The sequence below is a fragment of the Lynx rufus genome, unplaced genomic scaffold (genome assembly GCF_022079265.1).
Source record: "Lynx rufus isolate CCGP_SWC_20201006 ecotype Redwood Valley unplaced genomic scaffold, mLynRuf1.p SCAF_18, whole genome shotgun sequence".
Classification (NCBI taxonomy): domain Eukaryota; kingdom Metazoa; phylum Chordata; class Mammalia; order Carnivora; family Felidae; genus Lynx; species Lynx rufus.
This window is the reverse complement of record NW_025814832.1, coordinates 2,505,904-2,522,035: the sequence shown is the minus strand read 5'-3', so window position 1 is coordinate 2,522,035 and position 16,132 is coordinate 2,505,904. Positions and strand designations below refer to the sequence as shown.

Genomic DNA, 16,132 nt, shown 5'->3' with positions numbered 1-16,132 from the left:
TCTGAGCTGTCAGCACAGAGCCCGATGCGGGGCTCGAACTCACAGACCGTGAGATCACGGCCTGAGCTGAAGTCAGACGCTTAACCGACTGAGCCACCCAGGCGCTCCTGAAGTTTTAAAACATGTAAAACAATACCACGTATTGTTTATGGATGCATATGTCTTTAGTAAAGGTAAAAATGCGTGCATGGGCGATGATTATCAAATTCCAGACAGTGACTGCCTCTGGAGAGAGCAGCAGGATCGAGGAGGACTATCGGGGCATTTCAAATGCATCTGTAATTTTTTTTAATGTTCATTTATTTTCGAGGGAGAGAGAGAGACAGAGTGAGGACAAGCAAGGGAAGGGCAGAGAGAGAGGGAGACACAGAATCCGAAGCAGGCTCCAGGCTCCGAGCTGTCAGCACAGAGCCCGACCCGGGGCTCGAACTCACAGACCTTGAGATCATGACCTGAGCCGAAGTCCGACGCTGAACCAACTGAGCCATCCGGGTGCCCCTATAATTTTTGTTTTGATTGTGCTAATTCTATTTTAGCTTCTTTGAGGAGCCTGTAATGTTTCGCTTGTAAGCTGGCTGGTAGTTCGGGCAGTCTTCACATTATCCTCCAGGCCTTTTTTGTACAACTGAAATATTTCATACATTTTAAAAGTAGAATGAGTTAAAATTGGAAGCCACCATTTGCACTGTTAATACCTTTTGGATTGCATCATTAATATAAAGCTGTTTGAGGGAACATTTGTGGCTGTTGACCTGGGTTTCAAAATTGCCAGTTAGGGCTCCTGCCCATTCTAACCCACTATAATGCTGAGATAGCCAGCCCCGTCCTAAAGACATTCAGACAAGACCCAGGGCTCCAGCGACCCCCAGGCCTCTGGGGGCAGGGCGGTGAGGGCACCCCCTTGTCTTCAGGCTATACCCCTTTTCCTCCCGCAGGTCATTTCCGGAGCAACCCCTGAGGATTCAGCGTTATCCTTGCTGGCATCTGGTCTCCTCCCACAGGCAGCCTGATCCCAGGCTAAGCCCCTCCTGGCAGGTGAGCTCTCACTAGGTCTCGTTGCCATCCGTCCCCGTCCCCGGCAACACAGGCCACACCCTGCAGGGAGGGAACGTGTGAGTGCGAGTCCTGGCCTGGCCCCTTGTGACCTTGGACCAGGCCCTCCATTTCCACCAGCCTGTTTGCTCACATGGGACGCGAAGCGGGCGGGGGAGGGGCTCACAGATCTGTGGTCTGCACACCACTGCACAGGTGTCCCAGAAGGGGAAGACGATGACCGTCTCTGAGCCACTTAGCCCATCACGACAGCTCCAGGAGCGTTTGACGTCTGCAAAACAACGTCACCAGGTGTCAGCTTTTCCTCACGGTAGACCTAGTGCTAGTAAATGTACTGTGACCAGTGTCATGTGTTTATGAGAATGGGCATAATAAATTATCACGTCAAGTTCGCCCCTCGGCAGCCACAGGCTAGAACCGCTAACACTTCTGGTGACTCGTTTCCTCGGACTTCTACCAGGCTTCCTGTGCCGAGGCCACTGTGTGGGGCAAGGAGGAGGCAGCGATGGGCCGGAGTGGATGGCTCCCACGTCCCTTCCCGATCTGCCCTCCATCCCTGGAATCTAAAGAGAAGGGGGGCTTCATTCATCACCAGGCGCCCTGCAGAACGTAGCACGGGGCCTGTCACAGAGTGGGTGCTCAATAGATACTTGGTAAACAGTGGATTCTCAGGAGACCCTGGAAGGCCTCTCCAACAACCAGCCACTGTGCTTAGAAGTCCTCCATCAGCCCCTCCTCTGGGTAAACAATTCCTATGAATATAGAGAAGGTTCTTTTAGCCCAACCTTCTCCTCCTCCAGTAATCAGAGGAGAGTGGAAATTGGGGGTACACGTTAGGCCAGGCCAGGGAGGGCCCTTCCTTCCAGGGCACGTGGATACCAGCCAGAGATGCCAACCAAGGACATGTGGCCGAGTGCCGAGTCATTTCCTCTAAAATGCCCATCGCCTGCTGGAAGGAAAGGCTTTAACTGGTCATTCTCAGCCAGGAAAGAAGCCCCAATGCCCAAAGTGGTGTGTGTGGGACTTTGCCAAAGCACTCTAGAAATTCCAACACCCACCCCCGCCTGGGTGTTGCACAGTGAACAGTGTGGAGGTAGCAAACCAGGTTGAGAATCACTGTATTAAACCTTAGCACCTTCTCACCCAGCGATTCCCACAAAAATAACTGTGAATAAAAATAATCCGGGGCGCTGGTTAAGATGCATCCTGAGTCTTCACGTACATGCGTATCTGAGCCAGGGGGTGTGAGATAGGGGCCTGGAATCTGCGTTATTAAGATGCATCCTGCCGGTACAGATGGCTGGGCCATCCTTCGAGGAACCCGCTTCTACTTCATCGCACAGGGGCCTTGGGGGGGAGAGGGGGTGCTCAGAAGCCTGTTGGGAGAAGCAGGTGGAGAGGAAGCGTGGGCCCAGGATTCCCGAGAGCTGTGACCAAGGGCAGACGGTCCCACTTAACTTTGCTAAGGGCCGGTCCAGCTGCCAGCATGGAAGGCAACATGATTGATGGGGCCTGGACACGTCCAGCCGCCTCAAGATCCCCATTCATGCCAGCCAGCAAGTACATTCACCTCCGCCTGCACTTCCCCCCATAGCCTCACCTGGTCCTGCAGCAGACGGGAAGAGGGCGGCCAACTGCGCTTCACTGGTAGAGAAACTGAGGCAGGCACAGGGCATATGGAGATGGTTTGCACCAGGAAGGCAGGGGCAAGAGAATTACGACGGACTGAGTGCCTGTTGCGTGCCATCCATCCCCATCAGCATTTCTCACACGCTTGTTCGTGGCCTCCCCCACTCCACCACTGAGGGGCCTAAGTTAAGCAACTTGACCAAAGTCAGACACAGTTAGGGGCCAGGAGACACTGGCTTTTGAGTCCAAATTTGCCTGACTCCCCAACCCATACTCTTTGTAGAAAAATGGTCACCTGCCCGGATAACACCAATTCTGTCCCTCCAGAGGGACCCTGCCCCTTCTCGGTGGGGCTCATAGCTGGATGAACTCAGACCGTGGAGTGGCTCTCCACTCTGCCACCTGCCAGGGGTTGGTCCCACACACTCCTCCCCTTTCTCCAGCGGGCATCCCGGGGTTCCCCAACTCAGTGCTTTGGAGGCTGGGCCTTCCACCCCACTTCTTCCAGACCCTCCAAGAGCCGGCACCTGCAGGGCCAAAAGCTGTGAGCTGCTCCTCCAAAAAGCCAGACCCCACAGAAGGTCAAGAGGCCAGAGGGAGAGGTCAGCCCCCTTCTGTCCCCACTCCCAGTGAACACAGGGGTATACCTTTGATGTCAAAAGGGCACAGGGTCAGGGGTCAGGATATCCACTCTCATTCCCAGACCCTTGACTTCCGGAAGCCTCAGTTTCCCCAGATGTAAACAGATGACAATACTCTCTTGCTCCTCAAGTGAAGGACTTATGAAATGATGGCTCAGTGTCTGTACTTTAATACCCGTATCATTACATAATCACTTTGTGATGCAGCTACCTCTGGCATAGAAGTCACTCTGTGCCTATTTAAGAACTAATCCCCTTAAGCATTCCCAGAAATGAGAAACCCACTGTGTTAGGCTTCCAGGCTTTCCTGGCCTTCCCTTGGCCTCTGATTCTTGGAAGGTTGATTTTTTTCTCCTACCGGGTTCCCAGATCGTCCTTAGGGAGCCCCCAGGCTGGTTCATTCCTATTGTAACCACTGAGGCTTGGGCGCCTCTCCCCCACCCCGCCCCCACCCCCCTAACTCTGGGAAATGAGGTTTTACCTGTGTTTTCAGCTCTGCTCAGACCCCTCAAGCTTCACAGGAGTGGAGAGGAAGAGGCAGAGGAGGGGGTGCGTGGAAGCTTCAGAAAAGTCAGAACACCTGGGTTCTACTCCCAGCTCTGCTACAAGCCAGCAGTCACTGTGGGTAAGTCCTCGTGCCTGAGCTTTAATCTCCTCGCCTGAACATGGTAACAGTATGCCCTGTCTACACCATGGGGTAATGTAAGGGATCAAAGCGATGGCAGCTGGAAACGGTCTTGATATAGTCATGCCGACTATCACCACCCAGTGCAGAACTTACAAAACAGCGTGTGGTTCTCCATCATTTCTCACCAGTGAGTCTTGTCTCTCAAGGGAAGGGAGAAGAGAAAGCCAACCCTGTGGAGCACCTCTGATCTGTCATGTTCTATGCTGGAAGGGGCCTCCCCATAATGCTGTGAGGTTGGAATTAGCCCCATTTCCCAGATGAGGAAACTGAGGTTCAAAAAGATCAGATGATCCGTCAGGATGTAGCAGCTGGATGTGATGAGAAAGAGCCTCCTCTCTCTTCTCTCTGTTCCCCCCACCTCTTTCAGTGGGTTATGGTGGAGGGAGGGACACAGGCTTGGGGCTGTCCTCATTCAGACTCATGGAGGGGACCCAGCCAAGAAGATAAGCATTTCTGATATGTCAGAAGCCAGGCAGTAAACAGGATTCTGTCCAGGCCCAGGGCTCTCTGGAGACACACCTGTATAAGCAGCAGCCATTCCCAACAGAGCTCTGTTCCCGGAAAGCTCTGGGCTGGGCTGCCGAGATTTGTTTAGTTATCTGACCATGTGGGAGGCTTGAGCAGGTGGGCAGGCCACGCCCTGCCTCCCCACTTCTGCCTCATCCATCATCACGGGGCAGGTGTCTTCTGCCCAGGCCATGTCTGCCCTCCCCCCTCGGGACCAGTCTGTGGTCAAGGTTCTCACCCATCCTATCCCCATGGGGAGAGCAGGCGAGTTCCTCAAACTGCTCACTAACCAAGTGAGGGACTGACTCCGGGTTATGAAGAGTGTGTGCTTGTATGTGACCTGAGAGGAATTGTGAACAGCAATGACCTTGGGCCACTGAGGATGTACATGCCCTACCAGCGTGTGAGCAACACATTCCTAGGAGCGTGGCTGTGTGTCCTGCTAGATGGGGGTGGAGGGGGATGCCCCGAGTCCCCTGATCACTTCTATGGGTGTGTCTGTGTATGTCCTGTTAGGCAGGTGTGTATCGGGGGGGGGGGGGGGGTGAACGGCACCTGCAACCAACTCTGTATGGGTACATAACGTTTGCGGATGTGTCCTGCAGGTGTGAGCCAGCGGACGCTTCTGCCAAGCGTCTGCACACGCTTCTGTGTGCTTAGAGTGACTTGGCACCCCCGCGTGTGTCCTGTGGGAGGGAACGGAGCCCCACAAGGGCTGGGACAAGCGGGAACGTGCGAGTGTGCGTCCTGCGGCTCCCTGCTCAGCCTCCCGGCGGTCCTGCCCGTGTGCGCGAGTGGAAGGCGCCCGGGGCCCGCGGGTGTGCGCGCGCCGGTGCCAGTGCGAGTGAGTGCGGCGCCGTTCGCTCGCTCCGCTCCGCGCCCGCCCGCGCAGCCCGCACACTCACACTGCTTGGTTGCTGCCGGGTGACGCGGGCTGGGCCCGCCCCCCGCCTGCCGGCCCCTGGCACTCACTCGCCGGCCGCCGCCGAGCAGGCAGCAGCCGCGTCAGGGCCGTCCGGGGGGCGCCGCCGGCGATGCCCGCAGCCCTCGCCGCGCCCCGCCGGGCCTGCTGAGCCGCCCCCCCCCCACCCCGGGCCGGGGCCGCGCCGGGCCGGGCCGGGCCGCGCCCGGGCGGGGCCGCGCTGCCTGCATGACCCTCCGGCGGCGCGGGGAGAAGGCGACCATCAGCATCCAGGAGCATATGGCCATCGACGTGTGCCCCGGCCCCATCCGGCCCATCAAGCAGATCTCCGACTACTTCCCCCGCTTCCCGCGGGGCCTGCCCCCGGACGCCGGGCCCCGCGCCGCTGCGCCCCCGGACGCCCCCGCGCGCCCCGCCGCGGCCAGCGCGGGCCGCCGCAGCCCCTCCGACGGCGCCCGCGACGACGACGAGGATGTCGACCAGCTCTTCGGAGCCTACGGCGCCAGCCCGGGCCCTAGCCCCGGCCCCAGCCCGGCTCGGCCGCCCGCCAAGCCGCCCGAGGACGAGCCGGACGCCGACGGCTACGAATCCGACGACTGCAGTAAGTTTCCAACTCGCCGACTTCCCGCCCCCTCCCCCGGCCCGGCCTCTCGCTCGCTCCCCGACCTCGCGGGTGCCCCGGCCCCCTGCGGTCTCCCCTTTCGCCGGCATCCACCCCCGCCGGTGGCGGCCCCTCGCCCGCTCCGTGCGCTCTCCGCGCGCCCTACAGAGGCAGCCCCGAACCCCTCCCTGACCCGCACTGGAGAGGTGGGAAGTTTGGGGGCGCCCCCTGGGGGTGTCCCATTTCCGGGGCCCGGTTCTCGGAGCCCGCGCCGCGCCCCCTCTCGGCCCGCTGGCGGGGAGCTCCGGCGCGGGCGGCGGCTTTTGTTCCGGGGAAGGGCGGAGCTGCGCCCCGGGGAGACACCAGTTGCTGCCTGCCGCGCGGTCCTCCCCGCTTGGGAACCCGTTGCGGGGCCGGCCCCGCAGCCGAGGGGCCGGGCTGGGGCGGGAGGTGGAGGGGCCCGGGGCCGGGCCGGCCTCCCGAGTGGGCCCGGCGGCCCGCAGAGCGCGGCGGCTTCGCTGGCGCCCGGGCCGAGCACCAGAGGACCGCGGGGCCGCTTGTCCTTTGGAAAAACCTTGGCGGTTCTTCCTCCTGTGTCCGTGGACCCCGCCGCGGAGCTCTCCCGGGCCGCCGACCTTCGCCCACCTGTTACGCCCGCTTTCCACCGCCAGGAAGGGTCACCCAGCACGCGCCTCCTCCTCCCGGGGCTGAGCCTCGAGCCCCAGGGAGTGGGCAAGCGCGGGGGTCCCCGGGCCGAGGCCCGGCCGGCGGGAGCTCCTCGCCTTTCCCGTCTCTGAGGGTGCCTGCCGCGCCCGACCCGGGACCTTAGGGGAAACCGAGGTGGAAGAGGTCGCCGCCTGGTTCGGAAGGGGTTGGCACGAGACCGGGGTGGGGCTGGGGGGCAGCGCTGCTCGCTAGGGTCCCCAGCCGAGCTGTAGCCCCAGTCGCGTCACTGTGAGACCTGCCACACCAGCCCTGCCAGGGATGTGGACCTTTCCACGCAGGGGTCGCTCGAAGGCTTCGCCAAGGCCCGCTCAGCTGAGTCTCCCCACAACTGCGTGCTGCGCCCACGAAGGTGGCTGCGCCTGGTTTGGGTGCTCACAAGGGCCTAGGGCCGGCGGCCTGGAGTTTCCCCAAGCATAAAATGTGCCTCTGGAAGCTGAATGTGGAGGTCGTCAGCACCACTGGGGGAGGTGGCCCACCGCTCATTGTCCTACCTAGGGAGGCCCTGGAGCAGAGAGCTGGAGGAGGCCCCACCTCCATCCTCCAAGGGGAGGGAAGTGCTAGGTACTTTCAGTGGGCCTGGACCGCAGCACTCTGGTCGGAATCTCGTGTATTGAGGCCTTGCTGTGGGGCATGGACGTGGGAAGCAGTCCTCTCCCCCCCCCCCTTCCCTGCCAGCTTGGGGAAATTGGGTCGTGGGAGTTGATTGTCCTCAGGGCTGTGCCCTGGATCTTCCCCACCCTCAGCTCCTGGCACCCTGGGCAAATCGCAACCCCTTACTTGCCATGCATCTGGGAAGGACCTAACTGGGACCCAAGTCACCCCTTTGGATGCCATGAATCCAAAGCCACCTCCAGGAGAAGGGTTAGGGAACCTGTTGCCCTTCCAACATCTTTCCTGCTGTGCCAAGGGAGTGAGCTGGCAGGGCAGGGCTTCCCCGTGAACTTCAGGGAACCCTCCTGGTGCCACCAAGGGCCCTCTGGATGACACACTGTTATGAGGTGAGAAATCTTGTCATTTCTTTGGGCTCTCCCTAAGCCCCCAGGCAAGGTGGCCCAAAAGTCCCAAACTCAGGCCAGCTGCCTCATCTCCAGTCCATCAACTCAGCAGCCTGTCACTGAGCACTGTCCCAGCAGCAGAGAGTGGGGCAAAGGGAAACAGGACGGGGTCATGGGGCCCAGGGAGCTCACGTGTCCCAGCAGGGGACAGACTCAGTTGAGGTGGGCAATGCGAGGCCATCCTGGACACAGCCTTGCCAGCCTGAACTGTGGGCTGGCCACACCCATGACACCAGGCAGTCTGTTGAAAAGAGCTAAGGAGGAGGGCATATGGCTGAGCCACGGCCAGCTTGGGCCCCCTTGTCCCTTTCCAGAAGCAGCCCACCCCAGACTTGGATCCCATCAGTGGCCGAGCAAACATCCTAGGCATGGGAACACAGAAAACTCGGCTCCTTCCTGTGGTGGGACCAGGCTGGGGGTGGAATCGCTCTTCAGCAGATACCCCAGGCTGAGGCCCCCTCTCAGCCCTACCAGCCAGATCCCTAGAATAAGCCTAAGTGATTCAAGCCAGATGGTTCATTAGGGCTTTAGCCAGGGTTATGCTATTTGCTGCCCTAATTATTGGATTATCTCTGTTCTAACAAAAAGAAATTAGGGCGGTTGCTCTGTTGTCCAAGGCTGAGAATGAAGTGCTGTGTATTTATTCAGCCTTTCCCCTTCTTCTCTTCAAAGCCCATCCTTTATTAAGGCACCTCCAGGCACAAGCACAAAATTCGCATGTTCCAAACTGATCTAATAGGGGGCGATGGTGGGGAGAAAACGCAGTGAACGTTGGAGTTAGAAGCGCCCTTCCTCCCACGGGTCCGCGGTGTGGCCTGGCCAAGCTGGGCTGGGCTGCTTGCTGCCCTGGACATGGGCCCCGGGCCCCGCCCTCTGCATGTGCTTCTCCCCTGCCGACGCCCTCCCACCCACCCTCCACCTGGGAGACCCAGGCCCTTCTTCAAAACTATAAAGACTAGAATGTCCAGGTTGCAAGTAACAGTAAACTCCAAGTGCCTTAAACAGTGAGGACAGTTGAGATCGTGGGACCCGCAGGTAGGTTTACACAGTGTCCATCAGCAACCTCGGAGGTGATGGTTCTGCCCCCCTTTCCACCCGGCCATGCTCTTCTCTTCGTAGGCTGACCTCCCTCCCGGTGCAAGGCGGCCGCTTCAGGTCCAGGTGTCACATGTAACAAGAAGATCCTAAATTTGACAAGGGCGAGTTTCCTTGCCCGTATCTCGGTTCGAGGGTGAGGACAGCTCTCCCAGAGTCCCCAGGAGACCTGTCCTTCTGTCTCATTGGCCAGAATTGCATCACATGCCTGTGCTCACACCTGCCCCTGCATGATTCGCCCTGGTCTGGGTCAGGAGTGATGCCCCTGGAGGCCTGGAGCGAGGATGGAGTGGAGGAATCGCTGTCCCGAAGGCCCTCAGCTGGCAGCGTTTCCTGGTCCCTGCTGGCTGTGACTCCCCTTCCTTTGAGCCCAGTCATGTCCTGCTCACACCATATTTCTATGGATTCAACGTTACAAGACCAACTGTACGGCCGGCACTGTGCTGAGATTCACGAATGCCCGAGACACAATCTCTGACATGACGGATTTCACGGAAACCGAGATGCACAAGTAGCCCAGCAGTGACAACAGGGAGGCAGGAACCCGAACGAGAAGCGCTAGCATGCACAGAGTTTACCCACAGAGAAGGCTCTGCTCTGAGGCTGGGAGAAGGGAAGAAGCAGGCTGGCACAGTGGAAGGAGAAAAGAGAGGTGCTCCTGGCAGAGGGAGTGCCGTGTGCACAGGTAGAGAGGCGTAGGAAACACAGCCCGGCACAGGTGCCCGTCAAGTGGCTCAGGACAAGGTGGTCATATCACAGAGGGCCTTCAGTGCTACACCAAGGAGGTTAAACTGAGTCCAGGAGGCAGTGGTGAACTTTTGAATAATTTAAAGCAGGAGAATGATTAGACTTACAAAGGTCCTAAAGTTCTAATCCTCTGCCCCAGAGCTGCTGGGAAACAGAGACTATGGCTCGTTCTTCTTTGTACCTTCCTGAAGTTCTTGGCTCAGTGCCTCAGTTTTCCCAACTAGGAAATGCTTTCAACTCGGGCTTGACCATTTTTCTGTGGTTCTTGCAATAGTTTTTTTTTTTTTTATTATTATTTTTGAGAGACAGAGTGGAAGCAGGGAAGGGGCAGAGAGAGAGAGAGGAGACAGATCCAAAGTAGGCTCCAGGCTCTGAGCTGTCAGCACAGGGTCTGACATGGGGCTCTAACCCACAAACCATGAAATCATGACCTGAACCAAAGTCAGACGCTCAACCGACTGAGCCACCCAGGCTCCCCTTGCCATAGTTTTTTTTTTTTTTTTAATTTTTTTTTTCAACGTTTATTTATTTTTGGGACAGAGAGAGACAGAGCATGAACGGGGGAGGGGCAGAGAGAGAGGGAGACACAGAATCGGAAACAGGCTCCAGGCTCTGAGCCATCAGCCCAGAGCCCGACGCGGGGCTCGAACTCACGACCGCGAGATCGTGACCTGGCTGAAGTCGGACGCTTAACCGACTGCGCCACCCAGGCGCCCCGCCATAGTTTTTTAAAACTATTTGAGAGGCTGACATTTTTCTTCAAGAAGAAAAAAAAAAAAAAAAAAGAACAACCAGGGCAGATTTCCTATCCCCAAGGGTGTACGGGTGAGGAAAGTCCAGGTGCAAACCAAGGTCAAAATGATGCTGTCAGTCTCCATCAGCAGAGCAAAGGGATGTTTGGCCTTAGAGGAATTGACAGGGGCTTGAGCCTGATTTTCCCTGAATTAGCCCCATTAAAGCTCTATAATTATCGACAGGCAGGTGACAACTCTCAAGGGCCCATTAGTGACCAACCCTCATTATTTTTCCAAGGATGTAAACTTTAGCCAGGGCACGTGATTTGAGTGGGTGGAGGGCAGGACCCAGCGGCTCACACAGACGAGCACCTTCACCTGCCCTTAGGGCCCTCCTCACCTGCACTGTGAGCCGTCTCCGGGAAGGCAGCCCAGCCCTCCCTCATCCCCGAGAGCGACTTGGCTTTTCTCTCTCTGTTTCTCTGTTGCGTCCTCCTAAGGTTTCAGCCACGCAAAGTGGCAGACAGAAAAATTGGGGGAAACCACTAGGCTTTAAATTTTCTTTTTTAACGTTTATTTTATTTTTGAGACAGAGAGAGACAGAGCATGAACGGGGGAGGGTCAGAGAGAGAAGGAGACACAGAATCTGAAACAGGCTCCAGGCTGTCAGCACAGGGCCCGACACCGGGCTCGAACCCACGGACCGCGAGATCATGACCTGAGCCGAGGTCAGACACTTAACCGACTGAGCCACCCAGGCACCCCACCACTAGGCTTTAAGAAAGGAACTATCAGGATGGAAGTGAAGAGGCCTGGATTCTGCTTCCAATTCTGCTGTGCAACCCTGACCAGGTCACCTCCCCTCTCTGAGCCTCATTTCCCTGAATGGGAAATGAAGACTTTGGACGATAAGATCCCTGCCCAAGAGATCTCCACCACCTGCAAGTTTCTGCCAATGGTGACCACGCTTCTATTTACAAACTATTCTTTTTTTTAAAAAAAAACATTTATTTATTTATTGTGAGAGAGAGAGAAAAAGAGTGCATGTGAGCAGGGGAGCGGCAGAGAGAGAGGGAGAGAGAACCCAAGCAGGCTTGACTCGGGGCTCAATCCCACAAACCCTGAGACCACGACCTGAGCCGAAATCAAGAGTCAGACGTTTAACCGACTGAGCCACCCAGGCGCCCCTAAAAACTATTATTTCTTACAAAGCTTCCGTTGGAGTTCAAAAAAATTCATCAATCCTGCAGCCGTGGGGGAGGGGGGACCGCACTGGGTGCGCTGTTCCTTCCTGGGAATTGATAACAGGTGCTGGTTTCCCCGAGCAGCGTCAGCTGTCCCTAAACAGGGATGTCTGGAGAGCCGGTGAAAGGGGCTCTTCTCTTCTGGACCTAAGTTCCCCAGTGGGCAGCAGGTAGCCCCGCCGTCTGGCTGGCTGTCCTTCTCTGAGAGTGGGCAACGGGCAGAGATCGTGGGGTGTGCATTTTAACACGTGCGCATCACACACACCCAATCCCCGCTCCCTTGTACAGCTGGAGAGCAAGTTGGTTGGAACGGACCGGCCATGTGGATTGAACATCTGCTCCCTGCCGGTGTCACTGGCATGGCTGAGGCAATGGTCCCTCCTCTCTGGAAGCTCATGTCTGGCGGGAGACTGGACCTGGGGAGGCCTGAACCGAACAGCAGACTGATTTCCTGTCACGTAGAGCCAACAGCGTTGGAGAATATTCTACAGGCAGGGACCTGGAGAGTCCGGGGCCCGTGGCTCTGTGCGCTGTTACAGGCGTGGTGATACGAACCTCGCTCACAGCACCCCCACCCGCCCAGCTGCACAGATGGGAGCCAGGATCCAGGCCGCAGCCAGATACAGTTAGCGCTGAAGCACACGGACTCTACTGACGAAAGCGCCTTAGGCGCCACTCGAGCCCTGTTGACTCATAGTTTGGACACAATTCTAGTAAAGATTCTCCCCTGGTTTCGTGGAACAGACAGGGGACTATTGAAAAGGAGGGAGAGCTGCGTGTGCTACCAGAGGCAAGTATTCTAAGAGGAGTTTCAGGCTGATGGCCAAGTAGGAGGCAGAAAAACGAAGAAAACAGTATCTGTGACCATTTGTATATCCTGTCCACAAAGGCCGGGAGGGGAGTGATCCAGTTTGGAACGAGTTCATTCCAGAAGGCGTCTCGGAGGGGCAAGTACAGTTATCTAGAAAAAATCGCCAAAATAGATCTGCTCTTTCTATAATTACATACTGCGCATTTCCGGTCCCCCAGGGGCTGCGTTAAGGCACAATGCTGTGAAGTGAGCTCTGTGGTGTCTCCATTTTGCACATGAGGAAACTGAGGCACAGAGAGGCAAGAAAAGCTATCTAAAGTCACACCGCAAAGAAGCACAGTACAGCCAGGACTTGAACCCGAGGTCCGGCGTCAGAGGGCGGGTCTCCTACCCCACGTGCGCCCCTCCCAGGCAAGGACAGAGACCGGGCTGGCTGCCTTGCCCTGTGTTAGGAGCTAGGGGGCAAGACAAACGCGACTCAGTGCCATCACCTCAAAATGAAGGGCAGCTGCACACGCATGGCCCTTACGTTGCCCGTTTCTCTGCCAAGCCAAACTTAGCCATGCCCCGGCCCCTGCACGAGCCCAGGGGTCTGCAGGCATACGGTCCCTGTGGATCTACTCCACTCTGCCACCATAGTGCAAAAGCAGCCGTGGACAAGATGTGAAGAGATGAGCCTGGCTGGACTAGGCCACTGGGCCATAGTTCGATCTAGAACCGTGTTGGGTGCCGCTGGCCGGAAGAACAGAGCCCCGCCCTCCCCCTAGCTTCACTCCACCCACTCAGCCCCCCAGCCCCCGGTCGGCCTGTGGTTGGAATGCCTTTCCCCCAGCGCCACTGTGTACGGCCAACCCCTAATCATCTTATATGGCTCAGGTGAAGCATCACCTCCTCCAGGGAGCCTTCCCTGGTGGCCCCAGTTCACATCCTTAGACCCCTATTGCTCCTCGCTCACCAGACTCTGTTAGGGTAGATTCTTTCCATCTGTTTCTCCTATTAAGCTGCGCTTTCCTTGGGGCAGGAGCACCGCCTTATTGATATCCTCATCCCTAGAAACCAGCTTATCGTAATGCTGTTTGGTAAAGAATGAATGAATAGCGTGCCAGTTGACCGGCCCGTGTCTGGGTTTCTAAAGACACCCTGTGAATTTGCATCTTACTGTCCAGAGACTCACCCCTGGAGGCCTGCTGCTCACCCACAACCCCCGCTTTCGTGCCAGGAGCCACGTCAACACGGGAGGCCACAGCTGCTGTGTGTGATTGTCCCCCAGGGTTGCAGCTGCACCCAATTATTGCCAAATGCTCTGCCCAGCCCTAGAGAGTTGCCTGCTGCCTTTAAAAGGCTTGCAGCTCAGCAGCGTGAGGAGTTAGGTGGCTTCTTGCTGCCTGCGCGGGGCCCCACAGCAGACCAGAGAGACGGGGAACCGCGGCCCCAGGTGTTGCTGGGGAGTGGGGGGGGTCAGCCAGGCAGCCTGGCCGGGACCCACAGCCTCTCAAAGCCGTGTCTCCTCTGACTTCTCCCACCGTCCTCGTGACCCTTCACGGGTGAGAGAAACTGACGCACAGAGCCAAGTCTGGCAGTTGCACGAGGACGGCAGGAGGACAGGAACCTTTAGCTGAGTGCCCTGTACCCTGGGCACACTGGGCCCAACGCCGGACCAGCCCCAGGCCCAGCACCACAGCACGGGGGTCTGGGCTGTGGGGCCTGCCACCTGGGTTTGACTCCTGGGCCGCTACTCGTGGTGACCGGGGCTGACGTAGCCTCACTGAACCTCGGCTCCTCGGTCGTCTGGAATGTGAGGAGGACATTGCTCGCTTCCTAGGGCTGGTGGGGCTAAGAGGCTGGGTGGAGAGATTGGGTGCAGTAGGTTCTTGGTCGATGGCAGTCACTGTGGGCACCTGGTCCCACCACACAGGGGTGGATGATGCTCCGCCACTGTGTGGCCAGTGCGTGACCCGAGCCCCCTGTCCGCAGCTGCCCTGGGCACGCTGGACTTCAGCCTGCTCTACGACCAGGAGAACAACGCCCTGCACTGCACCATCAGCAAGGCCAAGGTAGGCCCCCGCCGGCTCCCACGGGGTCTGGGGCCCCGGCTGGAGTTGGTGGGAGGCGGGGGTTGAGATCCAGAGGCCCATCCTCCCCACTGTTTCCTGTCTGGGCCCTGTGGCACCTGCATCGTGGGTGCAGGGCAGGGAGGGAATTCTGGCCTAAATCCTCTCCGCTGCCCCAGAAGGCCTTGCCGGGCCAGGCACTCAGGGAAGGAGTAGAACAAGGAAGCAGAAAGCGAATGAGAGAAGGAAGGCACAGGTTGGGGGCGGAGCTGGGGAGGGGCTGTGGAGGGAAGGGAGGGGAAGCGGAGAGATGACAGGTATGTCCTGCTAGACCGAGAGGGTTCGAATTGGTCGCCTGTGACCCCTGAAGTTCCCAACACCTGGGCAACCCGACGAGTCGGTGGGCACCCATGCCCTGCTCCAGGCAGAGGATTCATCTCCCGTGGGCTCAGCACCCAGCCTTGCTCTCTGGTCTCTGGGTTGGGGCTGGGGGCGTCTCCCGCCTCCGGCTGGCAGGCATCAGCTCTCTTCTTAGCCATGCTGTTCCCTCCACCCCCTGCATCGATTCCTCTGGGAGGAAGGTGCCAAAGTTGATGTTCTCCCGCAAGGTAAGGGTGGTAGTACAGCCTAGTGGGACTCCCAGTAGAGCCGTGGAGGGACCTGGGCCCAGACCCCTCCCTCAGTCCCAGCCCGGGAGCTCCTCTGCCCCTCAGCACCTTCACCCGTGGCTCTGCCCACCCCGAGGGACCGGCTGCCTGTCTCAGCTGTCACCTGGCCTGAGCCAGCACCCTTGGACTGCCATGCAGGGGGAGTAGTGTCCACTTTGGGCCCGGAGCCCTGATTGGACACCTAGAGGCCCGCATGTGCCATCCTGGCCCTGACCCCCCTCGGGAGCTGCCCGGGCTGAGATGCAGCGGCTCCAGACCTGCCCTTAGGAAAAGAGCTGAGAACCTGGTGATCCGCAGCCACGCCAACGTGGGGTGCCAGCCGCAGGGCCCGGGCAGGTCCCTTTCCCTCTCCTTCCACCCAGCTTTGTAGAGGTGGTCCAGGCTTGGGAACTGGGAGCAGGCACCTGCTGTCAGGCCACTCTGGTCAGAGCCACCCAGTCTCTTCTCCCTCCCAGACACCAGCCCCTCCTGTGCCGTGTGCCCTGCCTTCCCTACCAGGGGGGAGAGGGGAGATTGGAAGCCCTGACCTCCAATCTCAGCCCCCCTCCTCCCCAGCTCTCCAAGCCAAACCGGGGGGGTGGGGGTGAGAGCCTCCATCCTCCTTGGAGGTGGGCCTGGTCGTGAACGGCCATTCATCTGTGATGCCACGGGGTTGTGAGCTCAGCCCCACACAGGCCACAGCTGCCTCCCTCCATGCCCAGGTGCCACCGCGGAAGAAAGAAAATACAATTTCCAGAAACCAGAGCAGGCATGAGGTCTGCTAAGACCCTGTCTGCTTAAGGTTCCATTGGTTCCCTGGCTGTGCACACTTGACTGAAGGCTCAAAGTGAGCGAGGGATGCCATCTTGTGGAAGGACCCTCCAGGGCCAGCCAGGACGTGTGGCCTCCTTGGATTCAGGCGGGCAGGGAGCGGTGGCAAATCTGGAGCAAAACTGAACCTGGTCTCCAGGACCCAGAACA

The 16,132-nt window shown here is 58.4% G+C and overlaps 1 protein-coding gene across 1 annotated transcript in view; it reads left to right on the top strand.

The window, feature by feature from the left end:
• The first annotated feature begins 5,668 nt into the window (after positions 1 to 5,668).
• DOC2B (double C2 domain beta) overlaps positions 5,669 to 16,132 on the top strand; it is a 34,521-nt gene continuing 24,057 nt past the window's right edge. The window contains exons 1-2 of the mRNA XM_047080657.1: positions 5,669 to 6,041; positions 14,428 to 14,507. Coding sequence (XP_046936613.1) covers positions 5,669 to 6,041; positions 14,428 to 14,507 — 453 coding nt within the window. The remainder of the gene's footprint in view (positions 6,042 to 14,427; positions 14,508 to 16,132) is intronic.